The sequence below is a fragment of the Ambystoma mexicanum genome, chromosome 5p, assembly GCF_040938575.1.
Source record: "Ambystoma mexicanum isolate Mex_15411 chromosome 5p, UKY_AmexF1_1, whole genome shotgun sequence".
Taxonomy (NCBI): Eukaryota; Metazoa; Chordata; class Amphibia; order Caudata; family Ambystomatidae; genus Ambystoma; species Ambystoma mexicanum.
Window position 1 is genome coordinate 128,721,120 of NC_090930.1, and position 12,798 is coordinate 128,733,917.

At 49.0% G+C, this 12,798-nt stretch overlaps 1 protein-coding gene across 1 annotated transcript in view; it reads left to right on the forward strand.

The window, feature by feature from the left end:
- YIPF6 (Yip1 domain family member 6) overlaps positions 1-12,798 on the forward strand; it is a 355,485-nt gene that overhangs the window by 229,406 nt on the left and 113,281 nt on the right. Inside the window, exon 5 of the mRNA XM_069612519.1 lies at positions 5,973-6,098. Within this exon, the coding sequence (XP_069468620.1) occupies positions 5,973-6,098 (126 nt within the window). The remainder of the gene's footprint in view (positions 1-5,972; positions 6,099-12,798) is intronic.

Below are 12,798 nucleotides of genomic sequence, written 5' to 3' on the forward strand. Positions count from 1 at the left end.
CTCGAGCTGCGGACTGCAGAACGTGTTTGTAGAGGACAAACACCTTCAGTGCCTCTACTATCTCCATCTGGACCACAGGGAAGCAGATTGTGAAATCTACCTCGGGTTCACCAAGAGAACCATGAAGGATCGTCACAGTAGGCTGGCTGCGTGGCTCAGCGCCGGCTTCTCCCCCGTGCCCTAAGCAGGGGCATGCCTCACCCAGGACCGTCCGATCTGAGGAGCGGGCGTCTAAGTCCCTTGGGAAGAGCCCCAGTCCTTTGAGGGAATCTCATCCGTGGGGGCCCAATGCAAGGCCAAGCACCACAAGTCTGTGTTTCCGTTGGGGTCACCGCGCAAGCGGGTCCTACGATGGGCAGGGCACGCTCAAATTACCATCTACCTCGATCTCGAGCCATCGATCCAGCTTCTCCGCAAAGAGGAAATCGGCTAAGCCAGAGAAGCCGAAGGTGCAAGAAAAAAGGCGACCAACCTGCCCAAGAAGGCAAAGGCGGTCCAGGTGAAGTAGTCTTCAATGATTGAGTTGGTGGCGGCCACCCTCAGGAAGGCTAAAGGGGCTGACCCAGTCAAAGTAGCCCCGTCTGTGCCCAGAGTGGCGGGAGACCTCTGCCAGGGCGGTGGAGCGAACACTGGAAAAGAGGCTGCCGTCACTAAGCCCGAATCCGACCCCTAAGGATGCAAAAAACGGGTGGTGGGGGTGAAGAGGCCTCAGGACAGGCCGTACTCCAGGGCACAGATATTTCTTCCACAGACAAGGGGGACCAGGAGTCCATACTCACGATCCAGAAGGACGACGACAAAAATGCCACCAATGACGATGCGGTTCTAGTAGGCCTACCGCTCCGACTGCACCGAGAGATGTATCGCTGGACATCCTTCCAATCCTGCACATGCTGGTGTCAGAAATTTAGAAAAGGATGCTGATGGCGCTGGATCAACCTCTGACGAAAAAGAGGAAGTGGCCCCATATGCTGCCCCAATAACCTCTGCACAAGTGCCGCCTGCCTCCCCTCCACTTCCACCGAAGGACCTGGACATTGGGACGGCCACAGCGACTACATACATCGCCACGGCGGGCAGCCAGGGGCCTTTCCTCCAGACGAGGTGGGGTTGTTTCATGCCATGGTCGCCAAAGCGTCCAAACTCTTCCAACTGACACCAGAAGAGATCATGAAGGAAGGTTTCCTCCACCAGAGCCGAGAGGCCAAAATGAAGATGCGCCCGACTATGCCCTTTGTTATCTTGACTCCATAGACCTCTGACTTCCACTGCTAGTATCTAGAAATTTACTGGACCCTATCGGGACTATAAAACTGCAGTGACTGCTACTTAGCTCTTTATGCCTCCTACACCTGGCTTTAACTGTATAAGTATATTCAGACTGTAATGCTGCTGAACTGTCCTACTGCCTATTTTGCTTGCCACTGTAACTAAGTTCTCAAATATCCTTGTAATGTTTGCGCCCAGCTACTTGCGGGTTTGGTTTCGCTCTATATTAAATAAACAAACAAACTATCATAGCGGTGCCCCTCCTGGATGATATTTTGAGAGGAGGGCCTAGCTTTGTTGAGGAAATCGGCCACAGCCAAGCGGGATAGGCTGGAGAAAACGTACCAGGTGCCGCAGTCCGCACCCAGGTATCTACGATCGCAGCCGTCGCCGGACTTTGTGGTTTTGGCAGCTCTGAGGAAGAGGTCTTCTAACCCCCTGTCTTCATCCTCTGTCCATCCGGACAGCGAGGGGAAGAAGTTGGATGCCATGGGGAGAAGGGTCATCTACTATGCAGGATCAAAAGTCAAGGCGGCTAACGCACTTGCAATCCTGGCAAGGTACGACCGGGAACTGTGGTACAGGATTGCCCCGATTCTGGCATTCCTGACAGACAAGCGGGTGGAGGCGATCTCCATCCTCCAGGAGGGGGAGGTGGCATTGGACCATGCCATCAGTGGCGGCCCTGGACATCGCCGACACAGTGTTCCGGCAGATGGGGAACGGTGTCTGCCTCCATCGTCGTGGCTGGCTGAAAGTCACCAATTTCCGCAAGGAGGTCCAAACGAGGGAGCTGGACATGCCCTTCGACAGGGACAACCTCTTTGGGACGACTATTAATGAGTCCTTGCAGGCCATTAAGACTGACACAGAGACGGCCCGTGCACTGGGCACTTTTCAGCAACACTGCTCTTCCTTTCACGCCTCCGGCGGGAAGTCGGGGAGATCGTCAAAAGGTTTCACGGTCCACGACCCTGGAAGCCTACAGAGGCCATTCCAAGGCTTTCGGTGGAGGTGGCCAGCGCCGTCTTTGCCCGCATGGCGGCACGCAGGCCCCGAAGCAAGACTGAACGGGCCAGGCTATCGGGCCCCCACCCATGCACCCTGGTGGGGGGCCAGCTGGCAGGCTTCGTCAGTGAGTGGAAGATCTCCACTGTCCGATGGGTGCTGGACGCTTCGCCCACAGACACGCCCTGGAGTTTCAGCAGAAGTGTCCGTGGATGCCTCCATTGTCGCGGCAGGAGCAGCTCATCCCCTCAGCTCCTGCGGGAAGTACGGCCATGCTAGGAAAAGGGGCGATAGAGCTGGTTCCAAGGCAACTCTGGGGCTTCTGAGTCTACTCCAGATACTTCTTAGTCAAAAAAGGCGACTGGGGGCTGGAGACTGCATCTCAACAAGTACCTCAAGTCCCAAAAATTCAGATGGTCACGTTGCAGCACATGCTCGGCCAACTGGAGGAAGGAGACGACTTGACGTTGCTGGATCTGGAGGACGCATACTTCCACGTCCCCATTCACAAGAGGCATCGGAGGTTCCTGTGCTTCGTAGTGCAGGGGAGGATACTACCAATTCAAGGCCCTCTCCTTAGGACTGAAGTTGGCACCCACGGTGTTTACGAAGTGCCTGGTGCCAGTGATTGCCTAGCGCCAGTGGTGCATCTACATCTCCAAGGGATACACGGGTACCCGTACCGCAACGACTGGCTCATCCGAGCCAAGTCAAGGGAAGTGGACGTAGACCAAATGGCGAGGACCTTCCAGCTGCTGACGGATCTGAGGTTCTCTGTCAATTATCCAAGATTCTGCTTGACACCATCACAGAACGCTCTGCTCCTGGGGGCCAGGCTCACCACTGTCTCCTGCCTGGCGTCGCCCTCAGAGGAAAGAGTAGTGGCCGTGCTGGGCAAGGTGCACGGCTGTTGTCACCGAAGACCCCCACAGTGCGTTCCATGAAGTCGCTGCTCGGCATGATGTTGTGCATTTGTCTGGTCCGGCTCTGCAGGTTACGGATGCGACCCCTTCAAGAGTTCCTGGACACTCGATGGATCCAAGTGTCTGGAAGCTTTGCAGACAAGATTCCTCTCGGCGAGGAGTTCCGTTGGGCGATAAGGTAGTGGGGCGTGCACTCCAACCCCCCATACCAGGAGACGGTCACTACATACTCTTCCTGGAGTGCTGGGGAGCCCACACCGGGCGTCTGCACGCCAGAGGCCTGTGGCTGCCATAGGAAAGGGATATCCACATCAATATCCTGGAGCTGCGGGCAGTGTTCTGGGGCCTCAAGTCATTCCTTCTGTCCTTCAAGGGCCAAGTGGTGAGGATCTTCACGGACAACACCACCATGATGTTCTACATCAGGAAGCCGGGGGGCACCCGATCCCCAGCTCTCTCCAGAGAGGTGCAGGACTTGTGACACTGGGTCGTCGGCCAAGAGATGTTCCTCTCCTCTTTCAACTGGCGGGAGTCCAGAACACGATGGCCGACTCCCTCAGCAGTGAGTTGCGTTCCTGCCACGAGTGGGAACTTAGGCGGGGTCAGGTGGACCACATCTTCCTCAAGTGGGGAAGAACCCAATCCATGTGTTTGCGACAGCGGCAAACTCCAAATGCCAGAAATTCACCAGCAGGTTCCAACAGGCGAGGGGCATGGGGCACTCATTCTCCTTCATGTGGGAAGGCCTGTTCCTGTACGTGATCCCTCGGTTGCCTCTCCTGCTGCTAGTCATCAATCAACTCAAACAGTGTCAGTGCCAGATGACACTCGTTGATCCGGCGTGTCCGCTGCAGATTTGGTACCCGGACCTTCTCAGCCTTTCAGCGTTGCATCCGGTCAAACTGCCAGTGGTCGCGGATCTGCTCACCAGAGGAGGAGAAACAAGCCTACATCACAACCCAGGATCGCTGAACCTGAGGGCGTGGCTCTTGCAGCCCTACGGTTCAGAGGATACAAGTTGCTGGTGGGCTGAAGGGAAGTCCTTGCCAAGGCCAGATGTCGACTCTTAAGTGCTACAGGCACAAGTGGAAGCATTTCGTTATATGGTGCCGGTCGCAGAAGATCAACCCTCTGAGGGTAACGTCTCCACAGATTATTCCATACTTGTTGTCCTTGGCCAAGGCGGGGCTGGCGCACGGCTCTATCAAGGTGCATCTGGCGGCTGTCTGCCGCTACACCAGGTCTCCAGGACGATCTTCTCTTTGGTGCCACTGTCTCATCAAGGAGTACCTCAAAGGACAGCTTTGATCTTTCCCGTTGGTGAAGGCTCCTGCCCCGGTGTGGGAACTCAACGTGGTGCTGACAAGGCTCATGGGGGGGGGGCCCTTTGAACCTATGCATCAGGCCCCTATCAAGTTCCTCTCAATGGAAACGGCTTTCCTCGTAGCCATCACCTATGCCAGGAGAGTAGCTTAGATCCAGTCCCTATCCTGCACAGCCATATCTGACTTTTTATGAATTGAGGGTAGTGCTACAGACGCACCCCTCCTTAATGCCAAAGGTTCCATCGGAATTCCCCCTCAACAAGCCTTTGGTGTTGCCTGTGTCATTTCCGAAACCTTTGTCACCGGCTGAAAGAACATTGCACTCGCTGCACGTTGATCGTGCTCTGAAGTTCTACATGGCACGCACAAAGAATTTTAGGAAGACGTCTCAACTTTTCGTGAACTTTGGTCCTGTAAACTATGGCAAGACCTTGTCCAAGGCTTCCATCTCAAGGTGGCTCTCAGGCTGAATCACGCACTGTCATAGGTTTCCGAACCGACCACTGCTCGGCCGTCCAAGAGCCCATTCCACTAGAGCGATTGCTGCAACGAAGGCGTTCCTGTCTGGTGTGCCCCGGCTGGACATCTGCAGGGCTGCTATGTGGAGGTCCGCACACACCTTCACAAGATTCTACTGCATCGACAGGGATTCCAGAGAGGAGTCCAGGGTCAGCCAAGCAGTGCTACTCAACCTGTTCACTTGAAGGTGAGCTTGTTCCGGAGGTAAGAGTAATTGCTTCTGTTGAACCTTGCCACCTTTCGTGGTTGTGTAATCTTGTACTGCTATGAATTCTTTATTCAGGAGCATGTGAATCCATGCCAGACCCCATGCTGGAGAAGGAACAAGTTGCCCACCTATAACTATTGTCCAGCTTGGGTCTGGCATGGATTCACATGCGAACCCTCCCCCTTACCCCTCTGAGGCTCTTCTTGATCATACCTTACCAAATCTGAAGATGGCTGTCATAGGAGGGGCTTAGGGAGAGGGCAGTCATTGGCTGGGGGCAGTATGACCCAGGGTACAGTGATTGCTTTAGAGGAGAAATACAGTTTGAAAGTGAAACTGTTTTTTCTTTTACCCAGGATTTCTGGCCTGATAATGGGAAATATTCATGAGCATGTGAATCCCTGCCAGACCCAAGCTGGAGAACAATAGTTACAGGCAAGTAACTTGAAAATCTTGGATGGGTCAACATTTTCGCCCTGCCATCAGAAGCCATAGACCTAAAAGTAGTTTCAACTGTTCAATTGATTAATCTGTCCAAAGGTATGCTATTTATTCTTGAATAATGTTGAACATTGCATAATATGTTATACTGTCAAATCAGTTCTGGATATAGCTCCTTGTTTTGTGCAACTGCTGATCTATATTTCATGTCTCGTGCAGACAGTTGTTATAATTTGAGTGATCACTAACAGCCATAGGCATCCTGTTTTCTCATCTTAGAATGCTGCAAGGCGGTTCCGCAAATAGCAAGGAAGAAGGTGGCCCCCAGTTTGCAGAAGTCTTCGTTATCATCTGGTTTGGAGCTGTTGTCATTACATTAAACTCTAAATTACTTGGAGGCACCATGTAAGTATGAATGGTGGGAATAAAGTGTTGACGTGCCCATTCTCAAGCCACTGTGTAAATATATTTGTAGAATAACTTGCTATACATCAAAGGTCTGGACCAATTCTAAAGTTATGAGTATGAAACAATTGTTTTTGGAGGAAGTGGTTTATTTTTCATTGAAAAGAAATCCCTGCTTGGATCTGCTCTTTGATTCGTATAGAGGTTTGATAGAATCTACAGTCTGTTGTGGCAGCATAACCTGTATGTGAAAAAACAAATGTTTGGACGGATGCATGTATGGTTGGGACAAGCATTGCATAGAGTCCTTGAAGTGAATCCATGGTAACCATCAGAAAGTTGTATGTGTAATAGCTGGCCTCGGAATTAAGAAGGCGCCTTGCAAACATGGAATAATGATTACAAGAGTCCGTATTTGAAAAATCTTGTCAGGAGGCAAATCCTTATCCTTTCTGATCCATGTGCCTAGGTAATGTCAGTATGTGCTGTAGTTGCGGCACATGAATAAAACACCCCACTGAAGCACCAGAACCATTCTTTGTAAACCTTAAACTCCTGCTTCATTAGCAGCTTCTCATTTTAGCATTTAATGGAGGTTTGTGTGTTTTCATGAGGTGTTTGGAGTAGATAAGAAAGCAGGACAAGTGTCTGCTTCCCCAAGTATCTCAACATGTTCAGCTCGTGTCAGAACTGTTATAGAAAAATGCTTTTAGTAGCAGATTAATATAATTAATTCACATCATGCCTCTTCAGGCCTTTATCACGTTTTTTTTTTCTTCCTCTTCCGTCGGAAGGCAAAAGCAGAGGCTTTGCAACAGATGGCATGCAACTAAATAATGACCTAACAAACACAATGTCCATAGATACAAATTCTTCTATTTGTATGAGAAGGCATGCCTACCGTATAACCTCTTTTCTTCATACAGTTATATAACGGAAGCTGATGAATTTACCTTTTTTCCCCTTCTACTGATAAAGTACTCCAAACTTGTAAGACTGGTGTTATCACTGCAAAGTTAAGTGACATTTCTGTACCAGCCAGGTCAGGTTTCCAACACTTGGCTGCCTTTAGAGATTTAAAAGCAACATTATTCTTCACTGTAAAGGGCAAGTCTTCAGCTTCCTCTTCTTTGTCTAGTGATTTTGCCAAAAAAGAATAGATGTCATTCAAAAGCCAGGTCAGCAGTCTCCCCCACCTGCAGCCAGGTATCTGCCCCAAAATAGGATTGACTCTGAAGTTGGAGCCCATGTTCTTCCATACTCCTATGGCCCATCCCTTTTCCTCTATACTTATGGAGCGTGGACGAGCTTAGAGCCAGAGCAAGCGCTCTTCCCCTTTTATAATTTATAAAGAGCGTGTTAGCAGGCCACGTCCGCATAGCTTGACCACACCCTGTACCCTGCCTCTCATGTTGCTTCCCCCCAGTCCCTTTCTCCGAGTCGGACGGGTCACTGCTTCCCTGCTGTAACGTAAATATTTAATTTTGTATCGCTTCTTCCCTAGATTCCTCCTGATTTATTCCAGGGAAAGCAGGGTTTTCTTTGTGCAGCAGGTGTCGCAAGTCGTTCTTGACCGCATACTGACACATACTTTCTTTCAAATGCCTCAGGAATCAACGACGGGAGGTCATCATTCAGACGGCTGCTCCGGATCACCTCAAGAACGATGTCCTGTCCAATGTACAGCTCCTTTTACCTTGGCACCCTGCCCAGGTGATACTGCTCTGGCAGTGAGCAGAGGCGCTTAAGGTTTCCTTGGGCCCAGTTGCGGTTAGCCAGCATGTTACGGTGGCGCGCCCTAAGGTCTCTGAGGTGACTTCATCTGGCTCCAGTGCTGAGGACCCTTAAGGGTCTGGTACTGGGCCTCGACCTAAAGGGACTTCCTGTACCGGCAACTCTGTTAGCGCAGGTGTTTTGCCTAAACATGTACTATTCCATGGCTTTCCTTGCTCCGCTCACTGGGCAAACACCTGAAGGTCTGAAAAGGCATGCAGCAACAGTAGGCTCTGCTCTTCCGATCACCCCAGAAGCTCACTGTCTCCAGAGCCCTGGTTCTCTCTAGGCTGGACTACGGCAACAGCCTCTTTCCCAACCTGCCTTCCTCTACTCTCTGCGACTAATCCAGAACTAAACCTCAAGACCACGATGAAAGTTCATGCAAGTCCTGCAAGCTCTTTCAACCCAAAACATTGAAGGACAGGCGAACTAAACGGTGAGCGGTCTACGCAATGCAGGCCGAAAGCCATTCCCCCCCCATTGGCACAGTCGCTTGGGACAACTAGGAATCCATCGGCAGCCATGGCTCCGAATTGGAAGCCATCAAACTTTTGGCGGAACGTACAGGTTCCCAAATGCCCTGCCCTGGCCCGATAGACAGGCCACCGGCTCTGTTATGGGGTGCTCACACCCCGGCGACAGGGGGACACACGCACCACAAATACAAACACACAATCCCTAAGGCCTCCTCGACGGAGATGATTAAGAAGCGCCCAATGCCAACAGGGCTGCCGAAAACTTTGACGATGCCTCCCAAACCTTGCGATTCGACTCCCTCCATGCAACCGTCTTCTAGGCATGCGACTGGGCATTCCTCTGGAAAGAGCGTCCACCCAAAAAAACATACGGTCGCCGACACGCTGTCCGAGGGCGCTCAAGCACCCAAGGCTTTTGTGGAGTCGTCGACCACAACGCCGCCTTCAGGCGCGTCGAGACCTTCCATTCAGCCACTGAAAATACGAGAAAGCTTCACAGCTATTATTTCAGCAGCTTCAGAACACAAAGGCATCCCCTCCCGACGAGAGGAGTACTCCGAAGCCCCTAACCTCCCTCAAAGGCCTTATTAGGAAAGTCGCCTCCCTCTGGGTAAATCTTTCCACCTCCAGAACCTTCTGCATCTTCCCTGTGGACTACGGTGGGATTAGAAAATTATATGGGCAAAATGGCCTACTTAATTGACTTTTCTGACAAATATATCACTCCCAAAACACCTACGGAAGAGGTCTCCTTCCCCATTGCACATAAATTGCAGAACATTCCCATCTCTGCACAAAGCCACCAAGAGGATATCTTGGATGTCTTGGAGCAGGAGCATACCTATGAGGACATTAACACATTTGCTCAGGACACAGCTAACCAAGACTGGGACCAGGATCAATCAGGGGATTAGGGCCCTTGGCTGTCACACAAGAAGCAGTCACTGAGTCTGACTTTGTTTAGGATCTACTCAAGGAGAAGACTCCAACTAGTCAGGCCATCCTCTTACTCAATTCCATAAAGAATTGCCTAGCTCCTTTGTTGTCACTGTCCCTTACTCAGCGATTCCGACCATCTCCTTCCGACCCACTATACATACGTGGTCATACCACGCCAGACTCCCTGGTGATTACAGCCACTAGGAAGAGACGAAGAGACAGTGGTTCCACTCTCCACGGCGGATAAGGATTGTAAGAAAATGCATGCCCTCGGAAAACATAATCGCTGCTCTGCGGCCTATTCAACTAGGATCGCCAACAACACAACTCTCCTGGCCAGCTACAGCGTTGTCCACTAGGGCCTGGTCCAGGATGGCCTTCAAGAGGTACCAGAGGCCACCGGATCACGCCCAATGGCGGTCATGGCTGAGGGCAAACGGGTTACCCACAATATATTAAACATATTCTGGACTCTGCTGATACTGCTGGACGCACCCTAGCCCAGGGGACTTAAAGGGGAAGTGCGCTCAAAGGTTTTATTGTCCCGATAGTTTTGGCATGATTTTATAAGCATACTGTGATCTAACTTAAAAATATTTGCAATGCATCTTACCTTTGTTTTCCTCACTTTTACACATGCGAAAACAACGGGTTGGGTGCGGCCATCTTGTGCTCATTTTATCCCTTGAGGCATCAAGGGCGCTCGCGGCAAGAATACAGATCGCCGGCCCCTGACGCTGACATCCTTAGATGCGTACAGCCCTTTTCCCAACGTCAATGCACGTCTCGTGTCAACGTTCTCTGCGCCGAGTACAAATGCTGAAATTTGTCCATACATTTAGAGGGAACATATGCGGGGAGCCACTGGTGAATGTCTTGTGTATTACAAGGCACTAACCTGGAAATCCATGCCAGCTGTGTCCACCTCCATTATACATTTTCATGCTACACTCAAGCGATGCTGGGCAAAGTTCCTGCTGGAAATTTACTATGTTCAGCTACTGTGTTCAGCAGCTTTACTTTTCAGCGGGTCGACTTTTGGTAAGATTTCCAATTTCTGTCAATTTGTGGGAGTTGAGTTCCTTGCCAAAACCCAGTACTACAAATTCTTATTCCCCGCTTAGTCAAGCCTGGAAAATCGAACAAATGTCAATGGAAAGTACATTCTCTGGCAAACGTTTCAAGCTAGCTGGCGACGGACAGTGTGACAGTTCTGGATTTTCTGCAAAGTACTGCACATACCGCTTTGAAGACATGGAAAATAAATAAATGTACATCTTCTGTGGACATGGAGAAACATAGTTTCATCAAATCTGTCAAACATCTTGAACCCAGGGGAATGCAAATAGAACTGATAGCCACAGACAGGCACGTTTCAATAGCCAAGGCCATGCAAGAGCAATTTCTACACATTCGGCATCAATTTGATGTATGACACGTTGCCAAAACAGTCAATAAAAAAATGTCAGCTGCTGGGGAAAAAAGGGTTCAGAAAATATTTTAAAGTGGTGTCAGTCTATCAGGAACCATATTTGGTGTAACTCCAAAACTTGTGATGGAGATGTAGAAATTCTACTTGAAAAATGGCGTTCATTGATGCACCATTGTTCCAACGTCCACTCATGGACAGAAAACCAAAATGTCCACGAATGTGCACATGGACCGTTATCGAAGTAGCAGGAACGCAAGTAGAAGTGGTTGGGGCCATGTTCTCCTCCACACAAAGCACTTGAGAAGATCCTGTACGATAAAACGCTTTCCATAGACCTGAAGGGACTCGCAGAATGCTATCATAATGGAGATTTGGAGGTGTTACATAATATGTGCCTAAAGTACGGGCCCAAAAGGTTGCATTTCGGCATAGACGGTATGGAGGCCAGAACAAGACTAGCTGTACTTGGCTCAATGAGAACTTTGGGAGGGAACAAGCGAAAACTGCAGGAACCTTCGGGATGCTTAGTTACCTCATGACCTTTACAAAACAAGGCAAACAATGGGTGGCCAAGCCAATATACCAGGAAATGGAATTCGAATGCGTGAAAGATCTGACATTGACTATGTTGGCCAGACATACTCATGGAATAGTTCCTGATTTTGTACATGGGACACATTCAATGCCACAAAACATTGCAAATACGCCCAGTCCACCTAAAGCGGAACTTGTTGAAAGGTTGACTTCCAGATTTAAATGATTTATAGCTGTCTTCATAATCTTCTCACAATAACATTTTTGATATGTTCCCCAGTGTTTGGACATTGTACAGATTTAATCAAATGCTATTACGCTTGCAATTTCAAGTATTTCAGTATGAAGATTTAATCGGGTGTATGATTTATTAATGTTTATCTTTTATCTTCCCTTCATTTATATTACTGGTCCTCTGTGGTTGATATTGGTACTATATTTCAGAAGAGAATTGCCGAAGCACTTCGGTGCTGCACTGCCCATTCGCGTGGCAGAAATACTGATATGCAAATGTATATTTGCCATCAATCAAAGGTACACTGAGGATTGGTGTCTTTAAAACCCTCTGCTAGACCCAAACCACAACCACACATGCAGTGCATGGAACTGGCGTTGATGGCCTATGGTAAGTAAGATTTTCATAGTAATGATAAATGGCCTGTCCTGCGTCAACCCCATAACTTCCAGAACCTTTTGCTTTACTGGTGTATTTTTTTTTCTTACAGCTCTATGAGTGGGCACCTTTTTACACACTCAGAGTATTTCAGTCTTTTTGTTGGGGGATGATCTTTATGGGTTCTCCATAGCTCTACATAGCGTCCATATTGTCTTTTCAAATGTTTCCTCTTTTGCAACTTTTTGTCAATAAGTGCCTGCTAGGTTGCACTAGGTGCCTACACTTGTAACTTTCGATGGCTAACCTTGACAGAACTCCAGTTCTCGAAGGGTAGAAAGTATCTTTTGATCCCATGTGGTGATAGTTAGTATCCCCTTTCCCATTTTAAATAAATGTAACATTTAAATTACACAAACTTACCATTAATGGCAGGTGGGATTGTTGAACAATTCAAATGATGTGAAAAGCCCACCAAGACTTCACTAGAGGATTCAAACTGTCCTCACATTACAGGAAATCATGATACCACCTTTCTGCTAAGTATATACAAGTTCAGTTTAGTTACCTTTGAAATGTTATGCTATTCCCGAAAGTAATGTTGTTGGTTTGAGTTTATTATTCCTGTAAGGATAATTGTATAACTGGGTTTTGCTTCCCCTGACATGCTGTTAGCCTGTGCAGATAAAGTCTGCCTTAGGTTTTGCCGACATACCTTTGGGTCATTCATACTGGGTTTTGCTTTGCATGGTCTGTTTTAGACCGACACAAAGTCTTAGGTTACACCTGCCGGTCATTTGCTTGTAGTATCGGTTTTACCTACCCTGAGTGCAACTGTTATCCTGTACTAAGTTACAGTAATTAATTCACCTAGTCTGTGTACCGAAAAGCAACTATAATTGAATATTGCACCCCAAAGTCCAACTCTTC